The sequence below is a fragment of the Danaus plexippus genome, chromosome 27 (assembly GCF_018135715.1).
Source record: "Danaus plexippus chromosome 27, MEX_DaPlex, whole genome shotgun sequence".
In the NCBI taxonomy this organism is placed as follows: domain Eukaryota; kingdom Metazoa; phylum Arthropoda; class Insecta; order Lepidoptera; family Nymphalidae; genus Danaus; species Danaus plexippus.
In genome coordinates, this window is record NC_083555.1 from 2,158,747 (window position 1) to 2,173,882 (window position 15,136).

The window sequence follows — 15,136 nt, forward strand, 5'->3', positions numbered from 1 at the left end:
ATCGAAAAAAATCGGTAAAATCAGGAACAAAACATTCAGAACAATAGCCTATTAATCGTGTAATGATTTAAAAAAATGTGCTTTTATTATAGATAATTACGAATGTCTCTCGAAAGCACAACGAAGCTACAATCAAATGCGAGGTTCAGAATGAAGTTGGCAGCAGTGCCGATTCTAAATCACTAGACGTATCCTGTGAGTGCTTTCAATTTGTGTAACATTTATTTATAATAAGTTACAAAGAATAATATTAAGACGATACATTTCAGAAATTGACAGAATATTAAGTATACGGACTGCAATATGCCTTCAAAAGATGTATTTTGTTTTCTTAATTGAAATAACTTTATTAAAGAATATGCAGTATTTGTTTCGAATTAATAAAATTGTTTGATATAGAAGGTGAAATCGAGATATCATTTAAAAACATACTTAAGAACAAATCCTTTAAAACATCATCAGTTACTCCCATTATCTAGCTTTTTTTTTTGATATTTGGATAGTCATCAAGGAAGTGATTTCCTTAAAAAAAATTTGATATTTTGTAATTATTTTCTTATGTGATAAATAATAATTATTACTTAATTTATTGACGATAGAGTTTACTTTTATTTAGATGGTCCAGCGTTTAAAGTTAAACCTCGAAACGCGGAAGGTGACATCGGATCCGTGGTAACTCTAACATGTTCGATAGAAGGTCACCCGCAACCAAAACTTCTGTGGTTAAGATACCAACAAGATAGAGTCATTGTAAGTATGAATGTACTCTTGATTGTATGTAAGTGTATATAATTTAAATGTCCTGCATAACACATGGATCGATGGGTATACGTATGTGTATATAGCCAGTATATAAGAAGTTAAAAATGATAATATTTAAAATATATGTATAAATGTTCAAGCATTACATAATACTTGACGAGATAAAAGTTAATTTGTAATCAATTATGCGTTTAAATAAATTAATATTAACTAAGAAAATATAATAAATATAAAAAATAATAATAATTTATTTAATATACATATACATAAAAAGTCATATTTTTATTTTAATTCTATTTACATAATAATATAAGAACATGAAATTTTTGTGAATGGGCGTATAATAATAATAATATATTTTTTAGAGGGTAGGTAAATCGTCGAATTTAACAATAACAATAAACAAAGAAACGGCTGGTCAATATTGGTGCAGAGCGAGCGTAGAAGGCTATCCAGATATAGAGTCACCTGCTATGGTCTATGTCAAAGGTATTAAGACGCTAGCTATAATAAAGAATATATTTTAACTGTGTAAGGCAGCTTTAATCTATGTGTGTTTATGTATTTATAATCAGTAACAAATAAAATTAAACTTATCTAATAATTCAGACAAGAATTTTTATAATCTAATTTTGAGGAAGCACGATTGTTATAATGTTAGCAAATATGAATTCCCAACAAACACACGAGTTAAGAAAATGTTTCACAAGAAAATACGCAAGTTTACAAAGCAAGCGAAATTTAAATCTCTCCATGACGTCATTTGCGCCGTCATTTTGTTGCAAAACTAAGAGTTGAAAACTTGCGGAGTTTTCGTTCCGTAAATTTGACACATTGTTCAGCGAACGACTAAAGTTACATGTTAGAATTATTGAAGTGACGTAATTGTAAAAACTTTGAGACCTAATAAGACCTGGTTTTACAAAGTTATGGTTAAATAAAGTCTGGTTTATACACCAACTTTGTGAACCGGCTCAGACTAACTCCAACTGTTTAATTATAAAACTTATTACGTGTATATTTCGTACCTGCTTTACGGGATGCTAAATTTGAATGATGTCTTTATATACTTTTAAAGGTCCTCCAAGAATTATTTCTAATCAAACTCAATATGGCGTAGAAGGTGGTAGTGTGAGGATCGAGTGTGTAGCTTTTTCTGTCCCCAAACCTGATTACATTATATGGTCATTTGGTGGCAATGAAATAAACTCATTTCACAATCATGTAAGTATTATACATTTTCAAAAATGCATTGCTTCTGACGTTAAGACCTTTCGTTGATATTTTTTTAACAGATACCGAATAATAAGATGTTTATAAAATATGACAAAATGTCGAACATAACCAATATTTATAAAAATATTAATTAATTTAAAATGAAATATGAAATATTCTATCCGTTAATACATACTTGTGATGAAAGGAAAGTTAAATTCGATATGTACAAATAATTTTAAAACCACAACGTATTACATAGGATGTTATAAGTTATATGGCTGTCTATGGCATCATAACTCCTAAACGAATCGAACTTTTGCGATGTTTTTTTATCATTTCAAAGCTTTAATATTACTCTCGGTAGTTCTTAACTTATATTTACTTAATATTGGCCAAGCGGTGGAAGATTGATGTAAGGCATTTTGACCTACGATAGTTAAATTAAGCGCTTCATATAAAATGTATCTTTGTTGGTGTGTTTAATGGAATGTATATGTCTTAGGAATATGCGTTTCTTGAAGAGTCTCTACCAGATGGTTTAACCAAATCTTCTCTTGTTATAAGAGAGAGCGAAACAAAACACTTTGGCAGCTACAATTGTAGCGTTTCTAATGCCTACGGACTTGACAGTCTGGAAATACATCTTATACCAGACAGTGAGTATGTTTTATTTAATTGTAATGTTAGTTAGTTAGTTGAAAAATAATTAAAAAAAAATATATAAATATATTATCTTTTACCCATATAGCGCTCTTTTATTTAATGCTAGAAATCTTTCGATTAGATTCAATTGAAAATAAATAAGTTGAGCCTTAAATAAATATTTTATTTTGAAATTTGTTACAGAAACGATGCCTTTAATAATATTTGTTATCGGCGGCTCGGGAGTGACGATACTTATTTTGATCATTATGTTAATTGTGATGCTATGTCACAAGAACTCGAATAAGAAAGAAAAGGACGAAAACGTTACAGAAATATCAAAAGAAGATAAATTCAAAGATGGTGACAGTTCGAACATAAGTGACTTAAAACTGGAATTAAGACAAGTAGAAGTAAACTGTGAAATGGTGAATAAAATTATAAAAATTTCTGTTCAATTCAGTTTTCATAATGAGATCTAAGACTTTCGCGAGTTTTATTCATTTAAATGAAACTAATATTTTTCGGATAAACTACGCGGATTTTATTTATTTTAAAAAACTACATAATCCCGACGATTCGGTTACTTTTCAGCAACCGTGATCACGGCAGACGAGATGTGAATGATCATTCACATCTCTCATAATAAAAATCCGCGTAGTTTATCCGAAAAATATTAGTGTCATTTAAACAATTCAGTTTTTCTTAATTTTCTATCAATATTGATTTAGTTCATATGAGTGATTATAACCTACAAACTTCCTCTCTAGACCAGTGGTTCCCAAACTATAGTCCGCGGGATTCAAAGAGTGGTCCGCGAACAAATTTAAAACACTTAAATTTTATTAATGTTTTAATAACATATTTTTGTTGATACGAAATACATTGAGTTTTTTATTAAAGTTTATTTTATTAGTCATTCACTTTAGTTTTCATTTACATCGTGGTCCCTTACGAACAACAAAGAATACAAAGTGTTCCCTAGTCGAGAAAAGGTTGGGAACCATTGCTCTGGACCAATAAAAATTTAAGTAATAAATAATTATTGTAATCGGGAAACAAAAAAAATTATCTGATGTATTTTTAATACAGTGAAATATGAAGGTCTCGTTAAAGACGTTAGATACATACAATATATCTCATTTCAAACTTATATATAAATTTATATCCTATCTCAAGGATCCATCAACCGGGCCTGATTTGGACATGCGTTCAGCTCTTCAACTAACCAGCAATCTCGGGTTACCGCTGGCAGGAGCTGTGCACGATCACGTGTATAGGTACAGTGACGAATTCAATGTTCATGGATTTAAGGTTAGTTGCGCTTCATATAACCACGGCAAAGTAACGTTTACAATACTTAAGTTATGATAACTTGAATTAAAACCTATCTTATGTGGACGAAATGAAGTTTTTATAAACCTGACGCCCGCAGTCATGAAGGTATCTCCTCTCACTCCACGGCATCCTCGAGAGGAGGAGCAAATGCGACAGCGCTGCCGTGATGTCAGATTATATGTCATGAGTATAACCTTCGGGATTTATTTGTCGCCGTCTCAAGTCAGATATTCCGAAATAAACATCTAGAATGTACGGAACAATCGCTGTAAATAATTTTTCAATGTAAATAAAAACTTAGAATAAACAGATTTATATCCATGAGTAGTAAAATTTTCACTGTTTGCATACTTATTTCAACAAAATATTATGAAATCGAATGATATCGTTATAAAATTTTACAGAAAAAAAAGACAAACAAAATCATCAATATGGTCTTCTTATAAAGAAAAACATTGTAGTAAAATGAAATTTGATTGGAATATAAAATTCTGTCATAAACAATTTATTATGTTTAATTTTAGGATTTACATTCTGTGAGGCCATAAAAACACTGTGAATAATTTAATGAAGGTCGTTCATCTCGTTTACAATGCCCAAAAAGGTATCATATTCTAATTAATCGAATTCATCATGGCTGTAAATACAAATTTCCCTTATTCGTCGAAAGCATTAGCGACTATCAACAAGCAGTAACGAACCGATTTCTGATCGTGCCTTGGCGTGATGCCATCGCTATTCAATGAAAATGTACAAATTTGCCGTTGTAATACATATATTTTGCTTATACACAGTCTATTAATTATGTACATGTACCATTAATTGTAAAATATTTAAGTATTAGCTTATGTGTTGTGCAATATTGGAATTCTATTATTCGATATATTTTTTTATCGTACACTCTTAATATAGAAAAGGAGTACAATGTTATATTATAGAAAATTTTCGGAGAGTAAATATTATCGAAATCCTGCAACGTTTCGTATGAGCGTGAAGTTTTATGTTTTTGGCTCGAATTGCCACTGATTTAGTAGTATATACATTTACAAATGGTCACACGCTGCCATGTGTTACAATCGCCGTCTATTTGTGTAAGTCAGCGCAAAACGACAATGACGGATTATTTTACCAGTGACAATCTCATGTCTGAACTAACCCACCGGTAACATGTTCGTGTAGACATGTTACCATGTTTAGATAATCGCGGTAAATAAGGCTTTATTTAGGTTTATTAAGAAAATATTACACAACGCCGTGCATTTTCGACCCAGCTATGTATAAATCTCTGTCAACTTGTAAATTTGTTTGGCGTTGCTATAAATTCATTGTCAGTTGCTATTTGTCTAAGTGACAGACAATGACGAATTGTTTTAGGACCCTGATAGTGATAGTTTTCTACTAAACAGTGATGACATGTGAATGGAGGCTGAATCGTGTCAAATGTTTGATTATTTTTAAAAGTTTAGAATTTTAAATCGTAATATTATCGTACGGAATAGGATTAGATAGCATAAATATTACAATTTTAAAACCATAACTAACCAAGCAAAAGATAACAAGAAGAGCATTTCTTATTCCCCAACAACGTAACAAAAAAATTCAATAGGACGAAATAGAAAAACTTGCAAAATAAATTTTAAATTCCATCTTTATATAATAACATTAAAATCGTTCGCTTTCAAAGTTTATGTACATTTCTTGGCCTCCTACATTAATATAATTCAGAAAGTTCACAATTTGAGTTATTTGTATCTTGATAAGTTTGTGAAAGGAAGTTTCTTAATAATAACTATGGCGGAATGGAGATTTTAATTATTTTAGATCAGGGTACTCCGGTTTCTTCAAAGTAATATTGTAAAATATGAAGCCCTCTAAAGTATATTGTGAAACAGTTTTGCTTACAGCCTTTTATTACATGTATATAAGTATATAAGAGGATCAATAACACTTTAGTAATTTCTAAATTATAAATGTTAATATTCAATAACAAATAAACTTTTTAAATTATAAAATAAATATGATGTTAAAAGAAAATTTTCTGTAATTTGGAATAAAATATTTAAAGTGGATAATGAGATTAATTTATTTGTAAATTTTCTTACCTTTATTGTTTCATTATAAATTCGACAGTGAAATAATTTGAAACGTGCCCTGAATACAATATACCCATGCGTAATTTGATACCCGGCCCCATGAAACTAAATATTTAACGTGTAAAATTAAGTACAAATATTATTTTACAAATAATTTATTACACCTTATTTTCTGTAGGAATGTCTTCAACACGTTTTTGTATGTAGGAAATTTTAATACGATTGAAATTATAGTCTTTCATTCATAATTGTTCTAGAATCACGATCAAACTAAAGGCTACGTCCCATACGTCGACTACTCTAGAGATTACGCTCCTCCCACTAATGATTCGATGACTGGATCTTTATCCAGAAGCACTGATGAGTCCACTTATCAGAGTCACTGCGGATCTTTGAATCGCCAAGAGAGCTGTGGCAGACTAGGAGGATTGGTAGGACCGGATGGTTAGTAGTATACGTGAAATAGTGCTTTTACTGTTTCGACAATAATTCCAATATGGGAATAAGTATACATTTATTCCCATTTTTATATTACATACTATATGAATTATCTGAAATCTTCGTAATTTTTACTGCCTCGTTGGCTGTGATTTGAATTTCAAAATAATTTCGTATGCATCACAGTAATACCGATGGCAAATTCAGGAGTGGTTATGACAGGAGTCGACGTAAGATATGCGGCGACTTATGGCAATCCTTATTTGAGAAGCAATGGAGTTGGTAAGGAAATTTCGATCTTTTATTAAATTTAAACTATTAAAAACAATTCAAATTGTTTTCTTTATTCATAGGTTACGTTCCACCAGTTGCTAATTCTTCGAAAAACGCACCACCTCCTTATTACACGCTGCGAAATACAAATCAACAACCCAGTACGTTCATTCAATATACTTATAATAATATTTAATTTTAATTATATGTTCAATTGTTCTATTAAAACTAAATTAAATTATTTAAAGGTCCGTCTATGTCTTCGTCAATAACGAATTCTTTTACCAGCCAGATCACATCTTTACCTAATAATGCTCAACCACAAGTAAGTTACTAATTTAAATATACATATCGTGATATTATCTTATACTTAAAAACTAAATAAAAGTTAATAATACAATATATTTAATTAGAGATAAAAATATAATAAATCTAAGTAAACTATTATATACATCATATGTGTATAAGTTATTTTTAATTGAGTTTGATTTTTATTTCCTTAGTAAATACAATGACTATATATTTCTTTGACTATTCAGGTGCCTAAAACGCCGCCAACGACTTCCATGTACATTTTGCAGAATGGACAAAACTCTATGAATTCATCAATTATATCAACCAAAGGTAAAAGTTCATTTTACATATAACTATTAAAGTTTTTAAAGTATAATTATGATAAGAATTATATAGCGTGATATGAGAAAATAGATAATTGGTACAAATATATATTTTTTATTCTAATTTCGTGAAGACTGCGTTTGTTGTTAGTGACTACTACATATAAGTGACTTGAACGTTCATTTCTCATACTGTCAGTAATAAATCTCTTGAAGAACTTTATAACAACACTCAATGAACTCCGAACTCAATTAGTCTTATTGATAATGTGATGGCCAGTATAAGAATAGCGTTCGTCTCATACATTTTAATTTAATATAGTTAAACACAACTGTTTACTAAATTATACCATCTCATTAAAGCCTCTGAAACTTCTGAAACTTGTCTGATATCAAATAGACTTCAGTAGATCATTTCAATCTATCTGTCCTTGAGTCTTATAATAATATACACAGAAAATCTTCCTCAATATTGTTGATAATTTTACTTCTGTATGGCTTCATTATTGCTTGGCTTTCATTTGTCTATGTAAATACATGTTAAGGTAAAATTAAAGTGTAATAAATTACATAACACATTTTGAAATAATAATAAAAAAAACAAGCATAGTTCAAATTGATATGAAAGTGTTATTTTCAAATTAATCAAATACCTCTCAATAGCGATTCCCCAAATAGACAATCGAGATATAAGTTTCTTTCTTTATATTTTACAAAATTATATTTAATAAAACTATTGGAGAATTCGGACACTTCGATGATTTATAATTTCCAAAAAAAAAAAATGGCATTTCTTTAAATAACCTTCGAAATAATATTAATAAATTTTGTTAAAAATATGTCTTTATTTGAATTAAACGTAACCGTGACATATAAGCACTACACAATTATCCTTATGTACATATAAAATGTTCACAGTTAATACATTTTGTTAATAAATTTTGTTAATAAAATATGAAAATATTTGTTTCACGTTTGCATCAAAAATAAAGCTTAGATTAAAAATTTTATGTAAAACAAAGAGGAATAAATATGTTTCCGTATTTTTTTTTTAGCAAATGTTTATTAATTGTTTCCAATTTAATGCCTCGATTGAAATTGAATCCACAAAAAAATAATCCCAAAATCTTTTTTGGGGGAAACGTTTTCGTTCATAATTTGTTTTATTTATTTACAGGTTCCGGAACTCACGTGTAAATGAAAGCATAAATATTCTTTGTTCGTTGGAGCATTGATACTCAAAAGCCTAAATGAAAGCTTTAAGTAAAGATATCAAAGATATTAATGTCAAAGAAAAATTGTCTTAAGAAGTTGATGGCGTCTACGTTAGTTAGACAAGAAGATAAAAGGGTAACAATAATACGTATATTCCTTCCAGCCAAATTGAAACAGATGAATATTAATGTTTTTGTAATCATAAGAAATTTAAAATTATGTCTTAATTTAATTTAAAATATGATATACCATTTAGATTCAAATTTTAATTTTCTTGACGCACTTGTGAATAAAATCTCTATTTGTTCAAAGTTATTTTTCTTTAGCTTGTACATTAGTTATCTTTTTTTTTAACTTAAAATAGTGTTAAAGTATTTGTGGGTTTTAAATAATTTTATAATACATATTAAATAAGACTGATATATTATTTTCCATTACAATTTAGATCGTTTATAGATTTTTTTTTTAAATTTCACGTATGATTTGGTTTTCATATAATAAATCATCGGTGTAATTAAATTGCTTTTATGTATAATTTTTTTTGAATCTCGAGAAAACTTATTAAAGAATAGTGGAGTATTTATTATTACTTTCCATACATACTATTTCATAATTTTTTTTTTCAAATCATAAAAATTTTGAAAAAGCTCTCGAAAGTTCCCGACTGAAGACTGGCTATGTTTAATTTTAATAGTAAATTATTTAAGTGAATGCCAAAAAAACTGTTAGAAAACATAAAATACGATAGCGAATAATATAAGTATGTAAATAAATTTATTGAATTACTTGAACTAGATTTATGTAGCTTTATGTGTTTGGATTCTTAGATATGTTGATTTGATATGAAGTGAAAATAAAAGGATTTTGACAAATACTTCATGTTATTTAATTCCCATTATAAAATACAAAACAAATATATCACCAGTGAAAATATAATGATTATTTCGCACTACAAAAAGGATCAACAATAACTCTCAGCCCCCTAAAGGGTTAGGGAATTCATAAGCGATTTGAGGGTGTCCCTTATTCAAGCGCTATGAGAGGGAATAGGACTCGAGTGAGTGGAAAACTTCTTATATTGCAAATGTTTGCATTCTTTCCGATCAACATTGACAGACTCTTAGAGTATCGAACCTTTCAGAAGGTTTTAATGAAGCTCTTGAATGACGCTTTCAAATCTTTTGGTTGAATTATAACTGTATTGAATATCGAATATCTATATCATCTGTTCTGATTATTTGTGTGAGGCGAGAGGGATCTATAGATTCATGAATTGGTTAAAAAGTACTCTATAAATTACATTGAGTATTACATCAGATATAATTACAATTCTTTGGTTGAAACATTTCATGAACAGGGACGGTTGAAGATACAGTCGCATTTTACTACGAGTGAAGAGCGGTATAATGTGAGTATTTTAAGTAATTTAAGTGCATTAAAACCAAAATGTTAGAAAGGGCAACAAACACAAACACAATAGAAAGTAGTTCGTATTGCTACAAAGAACATCTGTTTAGGTAAGTTATAGCAAACACGTCACTAACATAATAAATTGTCTTGCTCGTTATTTAAAACTATAAGTAAGCATATCAACGACTCTATTACTATCTGAAATAAAGCAATATAGTGGCTTTCACTATTCTTAAATTTTGTTAAAGTAATAGTATTTTATTTAAACATATCTACCGCAATCCACAATTTGAATCATAATGCGTAGGAACTTTAAGTTGGGCAGGAACATACCTCTTGACTAGAGGTCAGCTAGTAACGGCTAGGTATAAATAAAGGTATTTAAAATAAGTCACTGTAGAGGTATCAAAATTTTGCTAGTTCATTATTCATGAACAGATGGCTCAACATACAAAATTTTCTTTGGATCTTATGCAAAAACAAAAATATCGTCTATCGTAATATGATCTCCTTACATTTGTTCCATACGGAAAAATATTAAAGTATAACTTTTTAAACCTTAGTGCTTGATAATGAATTATTGTTTCCTATAAAGTATTCAGTCAGGACAACTGTTGGCGACCAATACAAAATGTTAGTTTACAAAATCAAAACAGCATAAATAGTAAAAAATTTGAATGAAAACATAACATTCTAATTAATTAATATTTTTGATTTACAAACTTATTGCCTGGCTGTAGTTTAGTAGGTAGATCTATCTATACAATTTAAAACGGTAAAAAAATTCTAGAGACCACTCTAAAAGTTTGTAAGTACGTTACAAAAGTAAATGTCAAATTATTTAGGAAGTTTTGTATTGAGCAAATTAATTTGAACATAAACGCTACATTGTCTTCTTAAAATATTTTCTGAAGGACATGGCTGTATTTTAATTTACAGGTTAAATTTTATTTCGAATGTTTTTAGAGTAGTAAATATAAATCAATGTAACTAATATCTCTATTGAGTGAATAAATATTCCTCGGCGTCTGAATTTAGTTAGCTTGGTTAAGACTAACGACATTAAATCACAGATTCAATTCTCATTCACACATCAGTTTTACTGAAACTCTCTCTAAAATAGAAGCAATAATAATCTAAATTGTATTAACTATGAGAACAATGTGATAACTAAATTTAACATAGTTAAGATGAATTACTCTAAATTAAATGTTTTATTTTAAGGGTTTCAACTGTAACGCTTATACACAATTTAATTAATAATTACTATTTATGTAGATTGTTTGAGATTTTCCTAATAAAATAAAATTAATGAATCCTGACAAATCATTGTGAAATCGAGCGCAAAGAGTTTGATTAAGTACAAACAATCATACAAGTGAAGCTAATAAAAGTGTGCTAAAAGAAATACAATCTTTCCCGAGAGATTGTAAGAATTAAAACTTAGTACTATAATTTTTGGGAACTTTCTGTCATATGAAGGGATAACATGTTAATAATATTGAAAACGAAAAATATTACAAATGATCTGAAAATGAGCCTTCTTCATTAGTTTATTCAAACTATAAAATATTTAATCATATATCATTTTTTTCGCTAGTACTCATTTAAATGAAACTAAAGTTTTCCGATGATACTACGTTTTTTATTATTGTAAGACTACATAATCCTTTTGCAGCAATGGTGATAAATTTCATCTCGTCTGCCCGTGATCACGGTTGCTGCAAATAAACGGAACTTCAGGATTATGTAGTTCATAAAATTATAAACAAACGCGCTGTATCATTCGAATATCTTAGTTCCATATATATTTTTTTATTTTGTATTATTAATACATTACATAAATTTCAATTAATTTACTTAATTTGAAGTGTCTCTTAATGTACTACACAATATAATACTGGTGTAGTTAAGGATTTTGAAATGTAAGTATAGTGTGCTTGATATTAGCAGTTTCTAAGTTTTCAGTAACAATCAGAATCGCAAGTTAATGCTTTGTTAGTTTATCCTTAGCGGTTACATGTTTGTAGTCGTCTTTTGACTTGTTCTACTATTCTGTTCTAAACTGTCTTATGTTCTACGTTATGAAGTTATCGTTGTTTAGTTGAAGAAATTTAATTTTAATACTAAGTTATATTAAATGTAACATAATTTTTTTTCCTCAATAATCAAATGAAGTCATTACAGCACAAATTGTATTTTATGGGTTAACACTTGAAAATGTCTTAATTCTGTAACGAAGTAATGAATACAATAGTTCAGTCGATAATGGAAACTTCACTGTGTTTTTACTTTATTCGGTCGGAATGTTCGAAACCTTTGTTCTATAAGTACTTTATTGGAGAAAATAAGATTTTCTGCGTCACGTCATCCTAAATAATATTTTTCCCAAAGCACATAAATCAAAAGGAAACCTTCGAAACCTTTTTATAAATATCATAATCTTGTTTTTTATTAAATTTCAGTATTTATCTATATTGTATACCAGTAAACTTCGAATATTAAGGATAGGCACTTCTTCAACATACATGTAACATAAAAAAAAATCAAAATATCTCTTAAAACTATACAATTAATCTATTCAAATATCGGTTATTACACTTCCGTTATCTTAACTAGCCTTACTGCCTGACGTCGCTTGAGATTGAACGTAAACACTGCACTAGATTGCTGGGCTTCCAATAGTTTAAAGGGGTGTTCATACTAATAAAATGTAAGGTTGTTATTCAGAAAATCGATATCATAGTTAAGAATATTTTTTATCGATAAAATAACAAAATAAATAAGAAAAATAATATTTATTACATTGATTTCGTTTGAAATATATATTAACTATGACCAAATAAAGGAGTTTTTAAATTTAAGATGGAGGTTAATGTCCATAGTAATATTATATTTTATTTCTTTAATTAATATTTTAAGTAGTTTTTTGACGAACTTAAATATTTAACAGTGTACAAATTCCTTTAGTCCGACTTCAATAAGGAAATTGCATAATAGTTCGGCTCGGTGTCAATTGGATTTGCAGCTCCTGATATTACAAAGCGATGGATATATTTAGGTCTCTTGGATTGAAATATAGTTTTCATAATCAGAATGGAGTCATATTGATCAAAATTTTTATATAGAAACAAGACAGCTAAGTTAGATGGATATAATAGCTCTTTTTTACCAGTATTAAAGGCTGGTAAAGCCTTTGAAAGGACTTAGCAGTTAAAGAAAGAGAATGAACAACATTGTGTAAACAAAATGTTAGGAACCGAGATTAAGGGCTGTGCCCTGGATGAAAACCTTACAACATTTTCATGGAGTCTATCAAATATAGTCCAAAACTTGTATCCGTCTTGAACTTGCTCATGTATCTAAAAATTTAGTTCAAGCACTCACCAGTACTCAACTGGCTATTTTGTTGGGACATAACGTCAAGGCCTCGTCCAACTCTTGTCTTCCAAATATACTATTAACCAATTAGGTTTATACTAACAGTATAAACCGCCTGTATATAAAAATTAAAAGTCCTTTATGCATTCAAATTAAATGCAATCAACGCGAATGTTAAACATTAACCGGAGATGCTAACATTACACAAGGTAACCTGTGTTTGACTACTTCCTGTCAATGGTTTTGCGATAAAGAGTTTGATATTGAACTCTTGGTTGTGGTAATAAAGTTTAAATCACTAGTTTTGCGGTTCAGAGGATTAGAATAGCTGTCGTATTTGGTTCTTTCAATAATGTGTGCTTGTTCAGGTTTTTCCGACGTTCGAAAGAAATTATTTTCAGTTTTTTTTTTTTTAATTCCACTTTATTATTTACTTGTAAATATTTTAATTATGAATGATTTAAATAAAAAAAATCAAGTATGACTGTAACAATGCGTACTTACTAATTCCTTTCAAAACATATTTCAGAATATAAACATTTTTTATATGACATGGACACAATCTTTAAATTAGAGATATTTGGATCATTTTATTAACACTCTTTTATGATTCTAGACTTTTACGTTTTTAATACATATGTAATATTAATAAAGGGTTTTTATACAGCTCAACGAGCATGCTGTATTTAGTCGCTACTGCTAAAAATTTATAAATAAACAAAGTAATTATATCTGATTCTGAAACAGGTCTAATAATAAAGATTTCTGTTTGTTTTTTGGGTTGGATTAATATTAATTTCTAAGCATATGTATCTTGGATAAACATCTAATGTCAGTGAAAGTATATAATCCCACAGTAGATTAGTTCTCTCTTCTAAATATTTGAGAAGTAATAATTAAAAAATCTATCACATAGAGCCTACAGAGTTTGTTGTTATTTTATAAGAATGTATTTTTTAATGCCAAAATATAAAAACACAAGCCACTAATATTTGTGAATTAGTAGTTACACAGAAGCTTCCGTAAATGACAGCTCAATGTCGCTCGGAATTAATTAAATCCTTGCAGGGTAAAGCATTTGCTACAACTATTAATAATTTATGGAAATTCATCCCAAAATAACGTTGGAACTTTGTAAATGTACTTAGTTTTATGAGACGTGTATGTATTCTATTTATTTATAAGAAAAAACGAATAAAAATAAAGTACATCAAAGAGTTTCAGTGATTTTTACATTGAGCGGATAAGACTAAAACTATTCTATTAAAGTAATTGGAAATATTATTATTATTGTGATGTATTTTATAAATAAATTGATTTTAATGAATATCACTTTGATCAAGAGCTAGTAAAGACTTTTTATACGTAATATATTTTTTTAATTTTATCGTTTTTTATGAGTTTCCCAGAAACTTATAAAAAATATAATACATACGCTAAGTTAATAAAATTACTATTTCACCACACCAGCTCGAAGTAGATCACTATAGCTTAAGACAAATCGACTGAGTTTTGTTATCTTAGAGGTTGCAGTTTCACATCTTGCTAGTGGCTATTGTAATAAATTGTAATAATTTACTGAATTTTACTGGTATAATGTTTAACAATTGTTAATACTAATGTGAATTGACTCATTGTTGCAAAAGTGAAAAAAGAAACTATAAGAGGGTAGTTTTTAAAAACGACTGCCAAGTGATATAATGTGCTTAATGCAACAGTCTGTCAATTCCCATCGTTTGGTCGGCAAAA

The 15,136-nt window shown here is 28.7% G+C and overlaps 1 protein-coding gene across 1 annotated transcript in view; it reads left to right on the forward strand.

Moving 5' to 3' along the window:
- Window positions 1–9,470, forward strand: part of LOC116775747 (irregular chiasm C-roughest protein-like) — a 43,397-nt gene extending 33,927 nt beyond the window's left edge. Inside the window, exons 10-22 of the mRNA XM_061525152.1 lie at window positions 93–195; window positions 617–750; window positions 1,128–1,251; window positions 1,841–1,986; window positions 2,483–2,636; window positions 2,827–3,050; window positions 3,802–3,936; window positions 6,311–6,497; window positions 6,678–6,773; window positions 6,845–6,925; window positions 7,013–7,089; window positions 7,304–7,388; window positions 8,559–9,470. Of these exons, the coding sequence (XP_061381136.1) occupies window positions 93–195; window positions 617–750; window positions 1,128–1,251; window positions 1,841–1,986; window positions 2,483–2,636; window positions 2,827–3,050; window positions 3,802–3,936; window positions 6,311–6,497; window positions 6,678–6,773; window positions 6,845–6,925; window positions 7,013–7,089; window positions 7,304–7,388; window positions 8,559–8,578 (1,566 nt within the window). The 3' untranslated portion in view covers window positions 8,579–9,470. The remainder of the gene's footprint in view (window positions 1–92; window positions 196–616; window positions 751–1,127; window positions 1,252–1,840; window positions 1,987–2,482; window positions 2,637–2,826; window positions 3,051–3,801; window positions 3,937–6,310; window positions 6,498–6,677; window positions 6,774–6,844; window positions 6,926–7,012; window positions 7,090–7,303; window positions 7,389–8,558) is intronic.
- Window positions 9,471–15,136: the final 5,666 nt, after the last annotated feature.